The 18,771-nt window shown below is 36.3% G+C and overlaps 1 protein-coding gene across 1 annotated transcript in view; it reads right to left on the minus strand.

The window, feature by feature from the left end:
- The window catches only part of SLIT2 (slit guidance ligand 2), a 188,185-nt gene that overhangs the window by 105,912 nt on the left and 63,502 nt on the right, over positions 1–18,771 (minus strand). Inside the window, exons 8-15 of the mRNA XM_036765066.1 lie at positions 18,054–18,125; positions 17,451–17,522; positions 11,862–11,933; positions 7,019–7,162; positions 6,707–6,870; positions 5,742–5,765; positions 1,606–1,756; positions 249–323 (exon numbers count right to left, since the gene is read on the minus strand). Of these exons, the coding sequence (XP_036620961.1) occupies positions 249–323; positions 1,606–1,756; positions 5,742–5,765; positions 6,707–6,870; positions 7,019–7,162; positions 11,862–11,933; positions 17,451–17,522; positions 18,054–18,125 (774 nt within the window). The remainder of the gene's footprint in view (positions 1–248; positions 324–1,605; positions 1,757–5,741; positions 5,766–6,706; positions 6,871–7,018; positions 7,163–11,861; positions 11,934–17,450; positions 17,523–18,053; positions 18,126–18,771) is intronic.

Raw genomic sequence — 18,771 nt, forward strand, 5'->3', positions numbered from 1 at the left:
AACCAACCAGCTGTCTAAGTTTAAAAGAAGATGCCCAGAGATGCCATGATAAGTCTTGCTTTTGCTTGTGTCTAGACTTAGAGACAAGAGCAGCCAGCTCTGACCTCCATTCATTAAGCTAACCCAGGCAAGCTAGCTCATGGGGGTTTGATTATCTGCTGGGCTGGCACTTTTCACATTTCATAATTTTCAAAGATGCTGAGGGGAAATGCACACATGTGGAAAGAAGATGAAGAAAATAAGCTTACATTTTACGTAGCTGAGGGAGCTTCTTAAAGATCCCTGTAGCTTCCAATACTGTGAATTCATTGTTATTGAGACGGCTAGAAAAACAAAAACAAACAATAAGTTAAAAAGTCAAGAGAATTACTATCACTACTGATTAGCAGTGGATTTATAGCTAGAGGCCCTGGGTTCAAAACCCACCTCTGCCTCTTATTACCTGTGTGACGGGGCAAATCACTTAACCCATAGGGGTCCCAATTTCCTCATGTGTAACACAGTTAACAAGTACCTGTGTACAAGATATTATGTTTGGAACCATGTGAGAATCAAAGAAGTAGAAGTTCTTTCCTTTAAAGATCATTGTCTTGTTTGAAAGACAAAGCATATATATAAACAGATAATTGGTAATACAAGGCAACAGATGGTAAAATGCCAAATGAGTGGCATAGATAACATGCCTTAGAGGACCCTAGGAACAGGACGAAACACTGTCTTTTTAGAAGATTAACACTAAATATCAGTGTACAATAATATGATACAAATTAAAAAAAACAGTAGAAATAATAAATCAAAAAATCCATAAAAGAAAAATTTAATTAAAAAAATAAGTTGCCCAATTCCCAGTTTTCTTAGCTATATATTGTACTTATATATAAAGCATCAGTTTTTTGTCTGTCCTAAAATATCGCACTCTTTGGATATTCCTATGGTCTAGTGAAAACTGTCATTTAGAGTTTAGTGTTTGATATTCACATAATGCCTTTTATCCCTTGAACTCAAAGCAAGAGTTAATTAAAAAAATCATATTAGCCTCCCCTAATTAAACTCTCATAATTAACAGAAATTTCCAAATAGTGACTCCTACTAGCACTGCTAGTGCTAACTGCACAATGAGCTGAAAACTGATTTCTTGAGTTCTCCCCAGGGGCTGAGAGATGAACTGAGATACTCTCTAAAATACTAATTTACATAGAACAATGGTTATAACAAAGTGTATCAATTTGAAGAAATTTTAATTATTGAGAATACAACAAGAACATTGTAATTTCCTTTGAATTAGCTCCTTCATCTGGAGTCAGAAGACACTGGTTCATGGCTTGGTTCTGACAATTGCTAGCTGAGTAAGCTAGGCAAGGCACGCCAATACCCTCGGTCTCAGTTTCTCATAAAATGAGAAGGCTGGGCTATGAGTATCTTTAGGGTGATTTCTAGCTTTAAATATGGTCTTATGATCCCATGCATCTACCTATCACCTAGAATTATTGTTATGGCCATCATATGGAATAATGCATGTGAAAAGCCCATTGTAAATGATATAGCACTATGAAAATATAGAGAGACATTATCTGGGGGATGGTGTGTGGGGTAGGATGGACTCACAGTTCTGCAGTATACTGAGGAATGTGATCCGGAATCTTGGTGAGTTTTTGATTGGAGCAATCTACTGTAGTTCCTTCACAGCGGCACTTTTCGGGGCAAGCCAGATCTGCAAAGCAGTCTCCACTTAATTTTGATCGATAATCTTCTGTGCCTATTGAAGAGTCAAACCAAGACAAAGAGGCTGAGCATAAAGTTTAGGATGCTTATTTTTTTTGAAGGAAGGAAAAAAAATAAAGATATCTTCAATTCAACAGCAGGTATATAGCCTGGGCAATATTTGGTCAGTACTGTGATAGGGCACAGACACAAGGGTATCAGGAGAGGGTTAATGCAAGGGCTTGAAATTCACTAGGGGAAAAAATGTGACCAGATTCACATGATAGGATAACATTAATAAGTTGAGCTTTTCACAGCTGTATTTCCTGCTGATCCTGTTATGAGCCAATCTAGCCTGCTTCGCAGCTAATCACACAATTATTGCTCTTTATTCTCCCAGAGTTTATTATTCCTCTGAGTAAAGATTTTAACTGACATCGGTATATCTTTGTATGTCATCTTTTGTTTAGGGCTTTTTAACGCCCCCTTCTATGTTGACTGGACTTTATTCAGTCTTCAAGATTCGTTTATGGCTCCCTACCTTTCACATAATCTCAAAAATACACCAAGCCCTCTTTTTAAAAATTTTGTTTTAAAAAGTATAGTCCTGATTTAAGCCTCAGCAGCTTGTCATGCTGTAGAAAGCTGCGTGACGTTCCATGGTGCTTGACAGAACCATGTTTTACTCATACCTCACAACCACATGGTTAGATCAAGCACAACAGAAAATCTCGCCACATAATCATTACGGCATCCACTAGGCCAAGGATCAGACCAAGAGGAAAGACAAAGGAATTAGGGGGAAAAGCAACAGACACTGGCAGTGGAATACTGTGTACAGGAAAGACATGCATTCTCCTTGCAGACTGTTTACCGCCAGAGTTCAGTGTTATTATTGTCTCTTTATGGGAAGGATAAGAAAAGGGCTACACTGAAAAGTCCTCTTGCCATTTCTCACAATCTACAGAATGGAAGCAACACCTTTCCCTTTTTCAGAATACATCCAGGAAGAAATTGAGGATTTGTTCCAGGGAGAAACAGAGAGAAGCTCAAAACACCTTTGGCTTTTCAAACAAAGGTGTGAAGACTAAGACTAACAGTAGGAGGTTCATCAGTTTTGGGAAAGGCCACCATGACTTAGTTCAGACACTACACTTTTTACTTACAGCCAAAATGGTGAACTCCTGCAAAAATAAAGATAGCCAAGAAGGAGAGAGTAATCCTATTTACAATCGAGACATGCAACCTAACTTTCTTCCCCCCTCTCATTTATATGGGAACAATCTGTTATGCATTATAGGGGTTCTCATGTGTAATACTTATTATCTTTTATGTGGTATGACAGTTTTACTTAAAATGAGACCACACATTCTATGGTCTTTTATCACTCCTATACTGGCAGTGAAGTAGAGAGTTTACAATTCTGAAATCAGAACTGAAATTACAGAATCATGAATTCTGGCATCTCTTCCAAGTATTCGCAAATAGCACATGTTGATTGTTCCCATTAGACGTAAGCTCCTTAAGGGCAAGAACTGTTCTCATTTGTATCTTTGTATCCTGGACACCTGGCACAGTGCCTGGCACCTCAGAGGTAGCTAGTAAATGATCATATAATTTTTAAAAGGGTAATGGCATAACATGGACATCACAAGTTTATTTTTTGGTATGTCTTTTTTATTTTGGTGACCTGTACCTAAAATTTGATTGGTCTGTGAGTTTTCAGAATGGAAACTCCTTCTGCTGATACAAATAAGCAATTCTGTAATTTACAGTCACAGAGAAATGTCAGGGCACTAACTGAATGAGTGACTTGTCCCGGGTCATAGGAACAAAGAACCTTAGACCCACATTTTCCAGTCTCCAAGGCTGGCCCTCTATTAACTCCCACTGTGCTGTCTCTTCTTGAGCTTTTTACAAAATAATTTTGTCAATGTAAAATCTTAAATGATATAGTGTTGCTATAGCAAGTGAACATTTAAACCACTTTTTTTAAAGAGTCCGACAGAGATTGAAGGACTGTAGCCAGTGCTTTTCAATTAAACTTTCAGATGTGACCTAACAGGTTATTATGTTCTAATGTCCAAATATCATTCAGTGGAGTAACACACTTGCTGCTTAGACACTGCTGGACAGAATAAGTATTTTGTTACTTTCATGAATAAGTAGAGCTGAATGATACATTTCAGTGACAGACTAGTCCTTAGTTTCTGAACATAGCCACAAAAGACAGTCATGAACATAGTTTAAATGTCAGGAATGTTAGATTTCTCAGGTATACAATGTATGCATTCAATCCATTGACAGTGACGGCTCTAATGATGATTATCCAGGTTCATTGGGTAATAAACAGCTTAAATAAAATGGGAACCTGCTATATCTTTCTGAGATATATCTTTGACTAATCAATTCTTCTAAAGGTTCAGATGAATAGATGTGGGACTATAAGTCATGACCTTTGATATTTTCTTTGAACACCTTTTATGTTTTAGTTATTGACAGGAAAAGAGTGCATACACATAAACCATAGTTTAATTTTTAGGTGAACACTTTGAATTTCTTCTCTTCCCCAAATGAAGGCTACCATACTTTGTTTTATCTTTTTCTCTATTATCAAAGAATGACAAAAGTAAGCAAAATTAAGCAATCTGAACAGCTTGGTAGTGACTAGACAGACAGTGAAGAAATATTACCATCTGAGGATGCAAATCATAGTGACTATTTTATAGGCTTTCTAGTGACAAGGATACAGCTGGTTCCACCTATTATTACTTTCAAATGCTCTGCTACTTTGAGTAAGCACAAGGTATCCAATCACCTTTCAGTTTATTTCTGTTTTAAAATAATGAGTTTTTACAACTGCCAAAGATGGCAAATCATAGGTTTCTTCTATTGCTAATTCTCCCATATTCAATCAATATATGAATGTGAGAACATAGAACAATCCCACAATTATTCCAAATACACCATACACAATAGAATGAAAATGAATGTTTTAAATGCACCAAGTTCTAAGTAAAAACTAACCAACCATTTCTTAATTATTTAAGTTAGGGAGCAAGCATATACCTATTGTACTTATAAGTACAATTATTGCTTTCATAGCTGACACTGTGGCAATTCTTTTATACTAATAATTGACAAAAATAATTGATAGTTGGAGGATATATCTAGTTGACGTACATTGCCAATCAATGAAATATATATGTATATACATTGCTTTATTTTTTTTAAAGCAAAATAACAAACCAAGAACACATTACACACATTTTTGCAGGCAAGGAAAAAAGAAGAAACACATTTCAAAGAGCTAGGACCAAAATCAGCATTTGCCTCAATGATATTAAAAATGTGAAGTAGTAAAGATTTATTGTTTATTCTTTTAAACCTACTTATCCATCTGCTTAAGTTATCCATAGCATATGGGATCCATGTGAACTTCTGATGCCTTTATGAAAGACATCAACATTCTTTTTGTGGAATTCTATTGTGGTCCCAGAAATGCAGGGATTGTGAGGTCATAGATGAACAAGTAACAGTTGCAGACAGTCAGCAGGAAACTACTGTTTCAGCATATGAAGGCAAAGAAGAGGAAAAATGACCCTTAAAAAACCAAAACCTTAAATGTTTGAAACTGACCAAACAGAACTAGCTCTTTGACCGTGGCAAGATCTGTCTTTAAAACTAGCTCAGGAAGCTATATTTTAAAAACAGAATACAAGATAAGATATAAAAGGTAAGCAGTAAAAGTGATCTAAATAGAAAGCAGCAGGTTCTATCTAGTGTGAGTAGTTTTAGACAAATGTGCCAATATGTGAGTGAGAAAAAAAAGAGTGAGACTTTATTTTAGATTAGAAGCTTGCATGCAAAGGCCACATCTTGAGGAAAGAACTACTAGTCATCTACGTAGAAGTCAACCTATCTAAAAGAGACTCCATTTTCAATACATGCATCAAAATCTAATAAGTTTGGAGAAAACTTTGTGTTTCAGGGTGAGAAAAGAGTGTCTGCAGTTAGTCCTACTACAGAGCAAAACCTACCTGGAATGAAATACTGTTCTTTAGCTAAATAAAAAAAAGAGAAAAAATAGAAGAGGCACCTGAATGTCAGCAAGCAAAGATATGAAATATATTAGATCAAGAGTGGACTGAAGTTTCTACAGATAATTAAGTGAAAATGTATATTTGCAGCAGGAGCTATAATATAACAATGTAGAATGAGTTGTAAATGTATCTTGGATCATGTACAATAAATAATTATCTTTTAGTTTTAGCATTAACTAACTGCTAAAAATAAACTGTACCTGTAGCAACTGTATATCATACTATCAAAGATTTAAAATAATTACTTACAAAATTTTATAATAGAAAAAACAAGTTGTAATTTCAGCATGAAATTAACTCATAATTTATATTAATATAATATTATCCTAATTTAGCAAAATGGTTTACAATAATTTGAATATTGCTAAGTTTTCTAAAGACAGAGTCTTTTAAAAATATATTTAGCCTGATGTCCCTGGTCAATTTAAGACAGGACCAATATGAGGTGATATTAAATGGTACAGTGTCAGAGATCATCTCTTCCACTTAAGTATTCTGAACTTGGGCAAGTAGTTTTTACCATTCTTCAGTTCATTTTTGGGAGAAATGAAATTACAGTTTGTTATACTGAAGTTGTTCAACAGACAACTCAGTAGAAGACAACGATATTTCTGGAACTTCCTGAGATGGCTGTAAGGTCCTAGTGAAGTTAACGGTATGGCACAATATGTTGTTTAGTTGCTTTTCAATGTGTAAAATAGTCTTTCTTCTGCTGGGTATAATACCCAAACTACCTCTAGCAACACCCCATGAACAAAGGCTAACGTCCTTTTGTTTAGTGGCACATGATAAAGAAGTAAATTCTGCAGTGTTTAACAATTCCAACAATGTTTGACAATTACTTCTATAACCATTGCTTTGGGGCAATACAAAGAAAAGAACAGATGAACTATGCAAATTACCTGAACACCGGAATTTCTTGCTTTTGATCTGTCCGATCCTTTTGTTTGCCAGCCGTCGGGGGCTGGTGCACCGGGCACCACTGGTCTCAATAGGGTTTGTATGAAGATAATCCGCTAACCACTTCAGATGGCAGTCACAAATAAATGGGTTCTGAGCCAAATGCCTTTCAGAAACATACACATACACACACATACAAACAATTTTACACATTATTTAAAACTGGCTCGACTATTTTTAAAGACAGAGCAGACTACTGGAATGAAAAATGCAACAGGCTCAGGACCACCAAATTAAATCCAAATTATACATACAAAGTCTGAATAGCACGCAGAGGTGAAAAGGTGCCCTTGGCAATGGTCTGCAGTTTGTTGTCATACAAGGAGAGAAGGTTCAAGTTGTGGAGGTCTTGAAAAGCATCTACTCGGAGGCAGTTTATCTTGTTAGCATTCAGAAGTCTGATTGATCAAAGATAATAATAGAATTAATACATTAAATTAGATTTCAAATCATTCAGCCTCTTTGAACTGTCTGTTCTCTGATGCTTTACCCTAAATAGTTGTTTCTTTTGAGTATAATAACGAAATTTTAATTTGAAGTTTTAGGGAGCTATGTGATGCCACTATATTCTATCAGTTAACGGAATTCAGCCTTATTGTCCCACAAATCACAGTGTAATAGTTGTCCGTTACCATTTGCATGACTTTGCTCACATTTTTTCTAAATGGTGGTGAACTGCCTCCTTTCTCCTCTCCCATTCACTCCCCATTACTCTATAATGATTCAAAATCCTAGTTGTCTTTAAGCCTTACTCAGGTTCCATTTCTTCTTCAGCTTTCTTCTACCATGTCCCCTCACCCTGATCTCTCCCTCAATTTAATATAAGTATTAAGTACTAATTGCAAGACATTGTGCTAGGCTCTGGACATATAAAATAAAAAAGGACATAGCTCCTGGCCTTGAGGAGCTTACATTCCGTGGAGTAGATACAACATATACAAAAATAAGATTATATATATAAAGATCTTTGCAATCTTGAAAGTGCTGTCTGAATCTCAGTGACAATAGTTATTGCACAAATAAGTCTCTGAAAAGGTAAGTTAGATAGAGGCATGGGAAATAAAAAAAGTATTCTAAGCATATTTAATTAAGGAGGGAAATATTTTCTTCCGGGAAGGGTTCATAGCAGAGAAGTCACCTGAGTTAAGGCTTGAGGGAACAGAAGGATCTCAACAGCAGTAGATGACAAGTAGCATATTCTGGATATGGGAGACATCTTTACAAAGGCAAAGAGTGCAGGGAATGGCAGGTGAAAGGTCAAGAATTAGAAAATTGCTAATTTGGCTAGGACACATTGTACCTATAGGGAGTGAGGTGAAATGAGCGTAGTAAAGGCAGGCCAGGCCGTGATTCTGAAGGGCCTGAAATGCCAAGCGAATAAGTTTGTATTTTTTCCTATAGTCTAATGGTATTTGAGCAGGGGTGTGATAGGATCATACTTGTGCATGAGGGAACTTAGTATTACAGTTGCATAAAGGATGGATTCAAGAGAAGAGGAACCAGACCAGTTAAGGGTACCTTCAAAATTCTTTTAGATATTATTTATTTTTGATGCCCAATCATGTTTCCAGGTATTATCATTTAACAACTGTTCAATGTGTCTGTCATCTCTCAAACATTCTTTTTGGGTCGGAAGCCCTGAATAATTTTGTCACTACAGATACCTACCACATTATTTTCATACTGTAGGAACTTAGACAATCTATATTCTAGTCCAGGGGCGGGGAACTTGCAGCCTCAAGGCCACATGTGGCCCTCTAGGTCCTCAAGTGTAGCCCTTCGACTGAATCCAAACTTCATAAAACAAATCCCCTTAATGAATCCAAACTTTACAGAACAAATCCCCTTAATAGAAGGATTTGTTCTATAAAACTTGGACTCAGTCAAAAGACCACACCCGAGGACCTAGAGGGCCCCATGGGGGCTGGAGGCTGCAGGTCACCCACCCCTGTTATTCTAATTCTACTATTGGCTTGCTATGTGACTATAGGCAAAGCCACTTATCCTCCTGGTGCCCACTTTTCCTCATCTCGGAAGTTGAATTAGAGAATCTTAAGGACTCCTGGCTCCAAATTCCCTGCCCTCTGTCCTCAAAACAAAACAAGCAAACAAAAAACAAGCAACAAGTGGGAGTGGTAGGGACAATAGTGACATCAAGTGGTGGTTATCAAGTTGAGTTTAGGCACTTGGAAGTAAAAGGACAGAGAAGGATATAGGGAAAAACTAGCAAATGGGATATACTAAGAAATAGAAGGGTAGATGGTAGACACAATAACAAGGAATGGACAAAGGTATTAGACATTGACTGTGACATTTTTTGCTTGGTCATTTCAGTCATTTCTGATTTTTTGTGACCCCATTTGGGGTTTTCTTGGCAAAGATACTGGAGTGGTTTGCCATTTCCTTCTCCAACTCATTTTATAGAGGACGAAATTGGGTCAAATTGGGTTAAGTGACTTGCCGAGGGTCACACCGCTAGTAAGTGTCTGAGGCCAGATTTGAACTCAGGAAGATGAGTCTTCCTGACTCCAGGCCTGGCACTCCAACCATTGCACCATCTAGCTTAGATGTATTCTCTATAGAGATATCCTACTAAACATCAGTAATATCCATCAGTAAATCAGTAAATGATTTCAAGTCTTAAGTAAAATTTGATTAATGGGACAAAATTATGAATGGGTAGACATAACTATCAAATAAAGTAAAATGAAATTGTGTTATATGAGGTTCCATGAAAGAGGAAAAAATATACACAGGGGCATAGATTTAAAGCTAGAAGGACCCTTAGGGTCTGTCTGGTTTAATGCCTTCACATTATAGATATGAAAATTGAGACCCAGAATATGTGACCATGGCCACAGAGTGAGAAAATGAAATCCTTGGATTGAACCCAGATCCTCTGCCTTCCATTTTAGCATACTTCTATTATATTACACATATAACTAATTATTACACTAAGTATTATAATGTTGAAAAAGTTTGTGACTATAGGATCACTTCACATATATATCCGTGGCCATCCCTTCTCCACTCTGGCCATTATCTCCATCACTTCTTTACTTGAACCTTGGACTCCAACCCAAGAACTACTTCGGGTACTGATAACTAATTTGTCTTCTCTTTTGAGGATTCAGATCTGATCATACTTCCCTATCATCTCCATGCCATGCTCATCCTTCTTTTCAGTCCCCTTAATGTACTGTCTTCTTCCATTAGACAGTAAACTCCTTGAGAGAAGGGAATGTCTTATATGTTTGTATTTTGAACCATAGCACTTAGCACAGTCCCTGGCACATAATAATTGCTTAATCAATACTTTATGCATCTAAAGGGACTAAGAGAGGTCATCTCCTCTAACACCTTTGTATTACAGATAAATATACCAAGGTCTAGAGAGCTTAAATCAAGTACCCCCACCCCAGCTCACATGGGTATTAGGTGGCAGAGATTCAATCTCTGTTCCTGTAAGTCCAAGTTTAGGCCTCTTTTGACTATATTAATCAGTTTCCCAAATAGAAATATTGTTCATAAAATTGCTTCTTAACATATAAATTACTGTTGAAAAATTAAAAAAAAAACACCTTAAAGGCTTCTATATTCAATAATCTTAAGGTGGCGACAATAGAGAGGTGCTATGTTTGTGCCTTTTACATATTAAAAAAAAATCAGAGGAAGGTGTTTATCATAGTGGGTGGATCTCTACGAAAGACCTCTAGAAAGATGTGGATGAGAACTGTATGAGTAAATAGGGAATGGTTACACTTTGAACCAGTGGAGCAAATATTCAAGGCAATGATACTACAGATTCAACTAAGTACATAACTGCAGAGGAGGAAAAAGGTCCACTTTAGAATGCACAGGTAGACTACATTTAGGGACACGAAAACTGAAGTATGTCACATAATGATGACAAGACTGGAAATCAAATGAGTAATAATTAAGTCAAGGGATTAAACTTCTTGGGTCATGGGCCCCTTTGACAGTCTGGTGAAGCCAATGGACCTCTTCTCAGGATAATGTTTTTGAATGCATACAACAAAATACATTGGATTTCAATGAAAATCAATTATTTTAAAATATAATTCAAATCATACTTCAAAATATTAAAATAATCAAGTTCCCTGAGGTTAAGAATTCCTGGAGTAAATGAACTAGAGATATTTACATATAATTAATATGTTAAATAGGGAGGGCAAATATTTGAAAGGTTGCCATATGGAAGAGGGATTAGATTCATTCTAGCTATTTAAAGGCGTAGAGTTAAGAGAAAAAGGCAGAAATTAAAAGAGGATATATTTTGGCTCTATATAAGAATTTTCAAATAATTATAACTGTCAAAAATGAATTTGGAGGCCTTGTAAGGTAGGGGCTCCCTCTAATTATAAATTTTCAGACAGGCTTGTTGCTTATTAAGGATGCTGGAGAAGAGATTTATTCACTGGGTGGGTTGTTGACTGCATGTCCTACAAAGTTCCTCCCAGCTTTAAGGTCTGCTGTTTCCAGATACTTCCATTCATGTCTATATTTATTAAAGTACCTAGCGTCTGGTCTTAGCTGTATAAAGTTTGAATGATGAATGCTTCTAATTAAATAAGCAGATTTTTTTTTCTATTGCCACCTAGTGATTTCTAGATAATGGCACCCTTGTTTCTTTTATGACCTACAGCACATCATCTATTTTGTCGTCATTGTTGGTGGACAGCATTATTTCAGCACTGCCACTCCTGCTGATTCTTTTAACAAAGGTTGATAAACACGCCATCATATTTCTCCCCTTTCCAGCCACTGTTAAATCAAAACAGAGATGCTTCACAAGACCAAGAACAAGGATTACATGTGTAAAGTGGCCAAACAGCTGGAAATCATAAATTTGTAACAGTGTGCGGAGAAAAGTTTTAAAGCTAAATGAAATTGTTGTTTCTCCAAACAAATGATCTTAAACAATACAATCTTTTACCATTATTTTAAACTTTCTGTTAAAACACATCCATATTGGCCCAATTTTTCTGAAGATTAAATGGAAATATACATTTTCAGACTGACAAAGCGTGGTGATTATATTTAAAACTCTAAAAATAAAAAATACCAAATACTCACAGAAGCTGTAAAGAAAATAGTCCTTCAAATAGGCTTTTTGGAAGTTCTGTAATTTTATTTCCATAGAGGACACTATTGAAAAAAAGTTAATGATTAGGAAAATCAGAAAGCGCCAAATATAACTATTGTGCACATCATATTGTGCTGTCTCAACACATTAAGACATATCACAACACTATGAAAACCTGATTTCCAGTTCTAGCTTTCTTGCTTTCAAGTCAAATAACCTCTCTTTATCAGAGTTTTCTTATTTGTATAATGGGGATGATAATGCTTTTCTTTTCATCTCAGAGGATCATTGTAGGGAGAAGATACTATATTTGAAAATGGGTTGAAAACTATGCTAAATGAGAATATTTAGAAGCATGTCTACTAGCAAACAGATTTCAAAAATCAATATGCTTGAAGACAATCTACAAATTTTGCATTTATTAATGCTATCCATTTACAGGCTAAAACAGAGGTTGAGCGTATTTTCAGTAAATGTGCCCAGTTTTCTCCCACTCCTACAAGAGCCCCCAAAAGTGACCAGAAAGAGAAATGGAACATAGTAGACATATTTTGAGAATGTGTTGACTTCCCTTGGGTATGATGCCTGATGTCTTTTAAATATAAGTCACTGCAATTTCATAGCTATGTCTATAAAGTCTAATTAATTAGGTCTTTTAAGTTAAAAAAAAATATACATTAAGGACCATTTATTTGCCATTAAAGAATAAGCAGTGTGTGAAGGAAAGTATCACCTAGATACCTAGGAGTATCAGTACACAGGAATCAGCAAAAAAAGTTGAAAAATGGAAGTGGGTAAACAGTGTCTGTGCAGCTGGTAAGATGGATATAATGAGGTTGTTGTGGGTATAACTCTAGACCTTGTTTATTCTTTTATTTCCTAAACTAATGGCCTTCAAGCTTAATTCCTTGCTTGGCGTTTGCCATGAACAGTATTGCTAGCTTAAAGCCATGAGGCTCCCAAGCCCTGACTTTCTTTATGCTCCTCCCATCTCAAAAACTCCCCTTTCAGGTCAAAGTACAAACTCTTCTAATTGGTTTTTAGAGCTCCTCCATCCTTCCCCTGCCCTATAATTTGTTCTCACTTTATCTGTCCTGCTCTATGTAAACTCTCCTACTACACATCATGTACTCTCTGCTCTAATCAGGCAAGGTCATCTCCTGGCCCCCATGGATAGATTTTATGTCTTGTCAAAGTGCCACATTAGCTAACATGAGAGACTTATTATTAGCAGAGGGTGACCATCAGATGGTGAATTTTTCACTGCAATCCATGAAACCATCACAAATGACACAGACAGATTATAAACCAAAAGATTAGGGAAAGTTTTGACACTCATGAAGTCACAGACATGGTATTGAAATAAGTGCGTATTTTTGCATACAAACATATGTATACCATTCTACTTGTCTATAAGTGACATCTAGGTCACTTCAAGTTTGTTTTAAACATATACACATATATGCACATATATGTATATGTCACTATAGAGAGGCACTGTAGAATAGAGAGAGAGTTGATCTCAAGGATAGGTATATCTGGGTCCCACTCTTGCCCTTTGAGATTTACTGTGTAATGCTGGACAAGTCACTTCAGCTCCCACTATTCCAGGAGGCTCTTTGAGACAAAAAAGTCCAGAGAAGGTGCTAACCTGAACTGATAGAGGGAGTTTCTGCTCTGGGCGTGCCATATAATCAGTGAAATTCTAAGTCATGTTCCTGTCCCTATGACCATTTCCAGTAAATGACTTGATGTTTCTGTGTTGTTTTTTAATTAAGCTGAATCCTATTTATAAAAAATGGGCCACTAGGTGGCTCAATGGATAGAGGGCTGGGCTTTGAGTCAGGAAGACCTGTATTCAAATCCAGTCTCAGACACTTACTAGCCATGTGACTCTGGGCAAGCTCCTTGACTCTGTGTGCCTCAGTTTCCTCATCTAAAATGAGTTAAAGAAGGGAATGGCAAACCACTCCAGTATCTTTGCCAAGAAAATGCCAAAACGGGTCAGCAGAACTCACACATGACTGAGAAATGACTATAAAACAAAATGTGTAAAAATCCATCATAAAACTTACAGTTTCCTCTTACCTGAGGGAATACATAATGATAAGACTAAATAATCTCCTACCAGCCCATCCCCAGGAAGATTTATGTCAGGCCATTCAACTTTTGTACTGTAAAAATACCAGTGTCTAGAAGAGCAACAGAAAGTGCTCACATTGGAGGAAGAGAATGAAATCTTTGGTGCTGAGGTCAGTATAGTAGACTTCACTGTAATAATTCCTACATTAAGGAAATTACTGGCAATAAATATATTATACTCTGACCTCTCAATTCCTCTCCTATTGGCCAACCATCTGGAGCTAACTGTACTCCTCTATACTTTCTATTCCTATAGACTCGTTCTTGGATATATTTGGCTGCTGGATCCATACTCCAAGCTTTTCCAGCTGGGTGGGTCCTGCTAGAGGCTGTACTTTGCTATCACAACATTTGGCATTTTAGTGTCACCTCCACAACACAATGCATTGAAGTACGTGTGTGTGTGTGTGTGTGTGTGTGTGAGTGTGTGTGTATAAAATGACCTAGAGGACAATTGGAAATGAATATGTAAGTAAGCTTTAGATTGTTAGCAACCTTGACATGCAGACAAGAAATGGAGGGAGGTAAGGCTCTAAAATGGCCTGGATATCCATAAGGAAATCTATGCTTAATTTCAGAGAGGTAAATATTAAAGATTCAAAAGAAACTGTGAAATTGTTGTCTGCCCTCCAGTCTTTACTCACAGAAATGCCATCATGCTGTATCATGTTGGCAGTAACAGAACATAATGAGTATACTAAGTTGGAGCAAAAGTCAACTCAATAAAAGTATAAACAAAATAATAGGAGAAAGAGAAATATGATAGTGTTGGAGACATAAATATGGAAGATGGGCTGGCGAGGTCATTACATGCTGTGCACGATTTCCCAAATGCTTCCTAGAACACTTTTTTCCTCTTTATCAAATTTAGGGCCCATCTCATTGTTCATCTTCAGTTTGTGTCTGAGCATCTTCAGCCATCGGGTACAAAGGGAAAAGAAAAATGTAAAGCTGGAATAGAAAAATCCATTTACAAATGCAGTCTTTCTTTCCTTCCTTCCTTTTTTCCTTCCTACCTTTTCATTAAGGAAAGTTAAGGGGTCCTCTGAACCTGTCTTTTTGTGTTGCAGTATTTTCCAGAAACACTGAATCCCGATTATACAAGAGGTGTCAAGGAAGAAGCCCCATCTGAAGTGATGCAATGTGTTGTTTGCATCCCAAGCTGAACATTCTGTGTGTCCATGGAAGTCAAGACAGGTACCAATCATTCTGCACTAGGCTGAGAAATTGCTTGTGCAGCTGGGATCCTTGTAGATAAGCAGATCATCTTGTCTTCATGGACTGGTAGTTCCTAAGCCCAAGAATGTGGCTTTTGCCATCACTTCTCTCTTCCCCTCAAGGAGGGGTTTTGTCCTTTTCCCACCCTTACTGCACCTTTCCCCTCCCATGCCACACCCCTTAAAGTGGAGATTTGTGTTTTTTCCTCCTCCCTTTGTCCTACTGTCATGAATATGCAAACTTCTGTACGGATCTTGAACTCTTTGGGTCCACATGCATGTTCATTTCTCTAGCTCTTATGTAAGTTTCATGAAATTGTGATTGCCTGCTGACATGTTAAACTCTAATTTTAAATTGAACTAGCAACATAAATCAATATATTTCTACAGAATCAAAGGGATTACTTGAGTCAAGCCTCAAAGAACCTTCTAGAAAATAAGAATATGATTTTAAAACATGAAATTTACTACAGTATTATAGTTCTTACTTCCATCTTAAGAAGCTGATATTAACATTTACTAGGAAGGGATAAAGACATTTTGGAAATTTGGTAAATATTTTTAAAGTTTTTAAGAAAATATTTCAATCCAAGTAGAAGATTAGAAGATTAAGTGAATCACTAAACCCTTAAGGTGGCATAAAAGATTCCGATGTTGGTTCAGATCATCACAACTGTGCTATTTAGAGTCCACAGGTGCCTTCCCTCCAAGGAATACAGAACACTTAAAAAAAAAATTCTATTCTGCTTGTGTCTATGAACTACTTGATTCTGCCATGTTTCCCTTATGCAACACACTTATTTTTAATAACATACAAACTTCCCTCCTCCACTTCCCAATTGACCTTACTCTCTACCGCAGATACACACTAAATTTTGAGTTGGAAATATGACATTTTCCTTTTCCAAATTCTTTCCCTCCCTGAACTGCCACTGTCAACAGCAATAAGCCAAATAGTAAATTAGAAGTGACTACTCTACGCTTTCCCAAGACCAGATCATCAGGTCAGCTTGGTTTAGTATTCCTGCATATGTATGTGAACACCTGAAAATAATTATTTCCCCTTTTGCTCTAGAAATGAAAACAACTTTCCCAAAATGCCACAATAATCTCTACTGTGAGAATATTAGTCTGAAGTAAATTATTCTGTTGGCGATTGATGGTGTTCATTAGGGCCCTGAGGCATGAGGATAAGTTACCACCTATTATTTGAAATTCTTTGAAATTCTAATTAGTTCTACAGCCCTATTTCCATAAAGCCTTTTTCCTTTTTCAAATATATTTTTATTGACATATTTGTTTTTATATTGCCTAAATCAGTATTTGTATTCCTTCTTCTCCTGTCCTCCCAGAGAATCATCACTAAAACAATTTTATTCTCTACTTTAATGTTTCAGTTAAATTGGGAAATTACACATCTAACTTTATTTTCAAACTTTAAAGTACAGTTTTTTTGATTGATTTTTTTTTGAGGGAGGAAAGCAGGGCAATTGGGGGTAAGTGACTTGCCCAAGGTCACACAGCTAGTAAGTGTGGCAAGTATCTGAGGCTGGATTTGAACTCGGGTCCTCCTGACTCCAGGGCCAGTGCTCTACTCACTGTGCTACCTAGCTGCCCCTAAAGTCTAGTTTTTAAAAAATATTTCTGGATTTTTTTAAGGTTTATTTTCTGCCCCTGTGGAATTTGGAGCATCCTACAAGAAGAAACAGATTGATTTGTGATTACTAAATGTACTTTGGAAACTTCATCATTTATCATCTGAAAGTCCCTTTGTTACTCAAAAGCTGCCACTGTGGATTTACTCTTTGAGAGATGAGAATGACCTCTTTCAGAAATGTCTTAAAGTTATGAAGTCAGCGATAAAACCCTTTAGCACTAGATGGCTCCATTACTTTTCACCACTCCATCTCCACTTTTATTAAAGAGGCTTTACTTGAAAAAGAAAGTTCATCACTATTAGAGCACTATCAATGAAGGATGCTTCTTTCCCCTACTGTAGAAGTAAAATTTCTTGGGAGAAAACAGGAGTGGGATGCAGATGTGAAAGGGTGTTATGTTCTTTAATCCCACTTAAATTATTAGACCCCATTTTTTGTTTTGAGATGTCCTAATATAAAATTTTATATCATTGCGCAAAAGACACAAAGAAAATATACATAGATTAAATCAGTAATTAGTCAGTCCTTAATATTATTAAATATTTGATGTGAGAATACTTACAGTGAGTTCAGTGATCGCAGGCCATGGAAAGCATCTGGTGCAATTTCTGAGATTTGGTTATTGCTCAGGTCACTAAAATGAGAAATCAGTTTGGGTTGTATTAATTCAACCTGATTCTCTAAAAAAGAATGACTTAGCATGGGATGAAACCAAAAATTTCCCTATAAAATACCTGTTTGACACCCATAGATGAAAGTTGAAGCTTATTCTACAAAATACTATTCTGAGTAAAAGAAGGTCATATGACTTTACAAAAATTAAAATCAGTTGTGTGTAGCTAGTGTTCAAAAATATTCATAGGTAGATGATACTCAAAGATTCTGTTTTTGAAAAGAGAGAACCTCAGAAATTTTCACTTCACATTAATGAAAAATCATTCATTCAGCATGGATTAATGAAAATCTATGTCAAATGAAATAATGCTACTATTAATGAATCAGGAATTGCCGAAGAGCTAGCTAGCAATCTGTCATGTTAATGAATAACGAAGCTGCCAAACTCTTTTAAATATCCATACCCATATGGGTTGCTTTATACAAACGTGAGCTACTTTAAAAAAATACATATAAATTGCATAAAATTCCAGAGTATTTTCTAACTCACATTCTTCGAAGCTTTTTATATGGGGAAAAAGCTCCAGGAGGGATGACCTTGATTGAATTTTGTTCTAAACGTCTATAATGAAAAAGAAAAAGAAAACAATGTTAAAGTGAGACAACAGAGTTTTAAATATGTATAATTCATGTCCAGATTTCTAAGAAGCTGCCAAATTTACGATCACTATAAATGCCTTCATACTCCTTTCCCAAAAAGCCTTTAGAGAACTTGTAGCCTAACTGTATTTACGCAACAATATTGAAGGTGGGGAGATCAGATAAGACTTCATGAAGAAACTAGCTATTGAAGGTATGTGGGATGGTAATAGGTAGAGGGAGGGGATGAGATTCAAAATTATAGAGATAAACAGAAAAGCTGACCTTAGAATTCATTATTTAATTCTACACTCAATTTTTGTTTTTATCCTTCTGAAATTTAAAAAAAAAACAATTGCTATACATGTAAATTTTTATACAAAGGCTTCTAAAAATATGAGAACCATCCTCCTAATTTTGTGATTATTTTGATTCTGCCCCTCCCCCATACCATATCACTTTTTTGATGATTCCTCTGTGAATTAGCACATATAAGATTTGTCATTAGCTGAAGCCACCAAAATAAAAGTGAAGTGGCTAAACATGATTAGGAGATATCATTTTGTCTATTGTCCTGCCGTCCCACCTAAAATTTTTATCCTAGAGATATACAGAAGGTAGGAAAAACA

Source organism: Trichosurus vulpecula, chromosome 6, assembly GCF_011100635.1.
Source record: "Trichosurus vulpecula isolate mTriVul1 chromosome 6, mTriVul1.pri, whole genome shotgun sequence".
Classification (NCBI taxonomy): Eukaryota; Metazoa; Chordata; class Mammalia; order Diprotodontia; family Phalangeridae; genus Trichosurus; species Trichosurus vulpecula.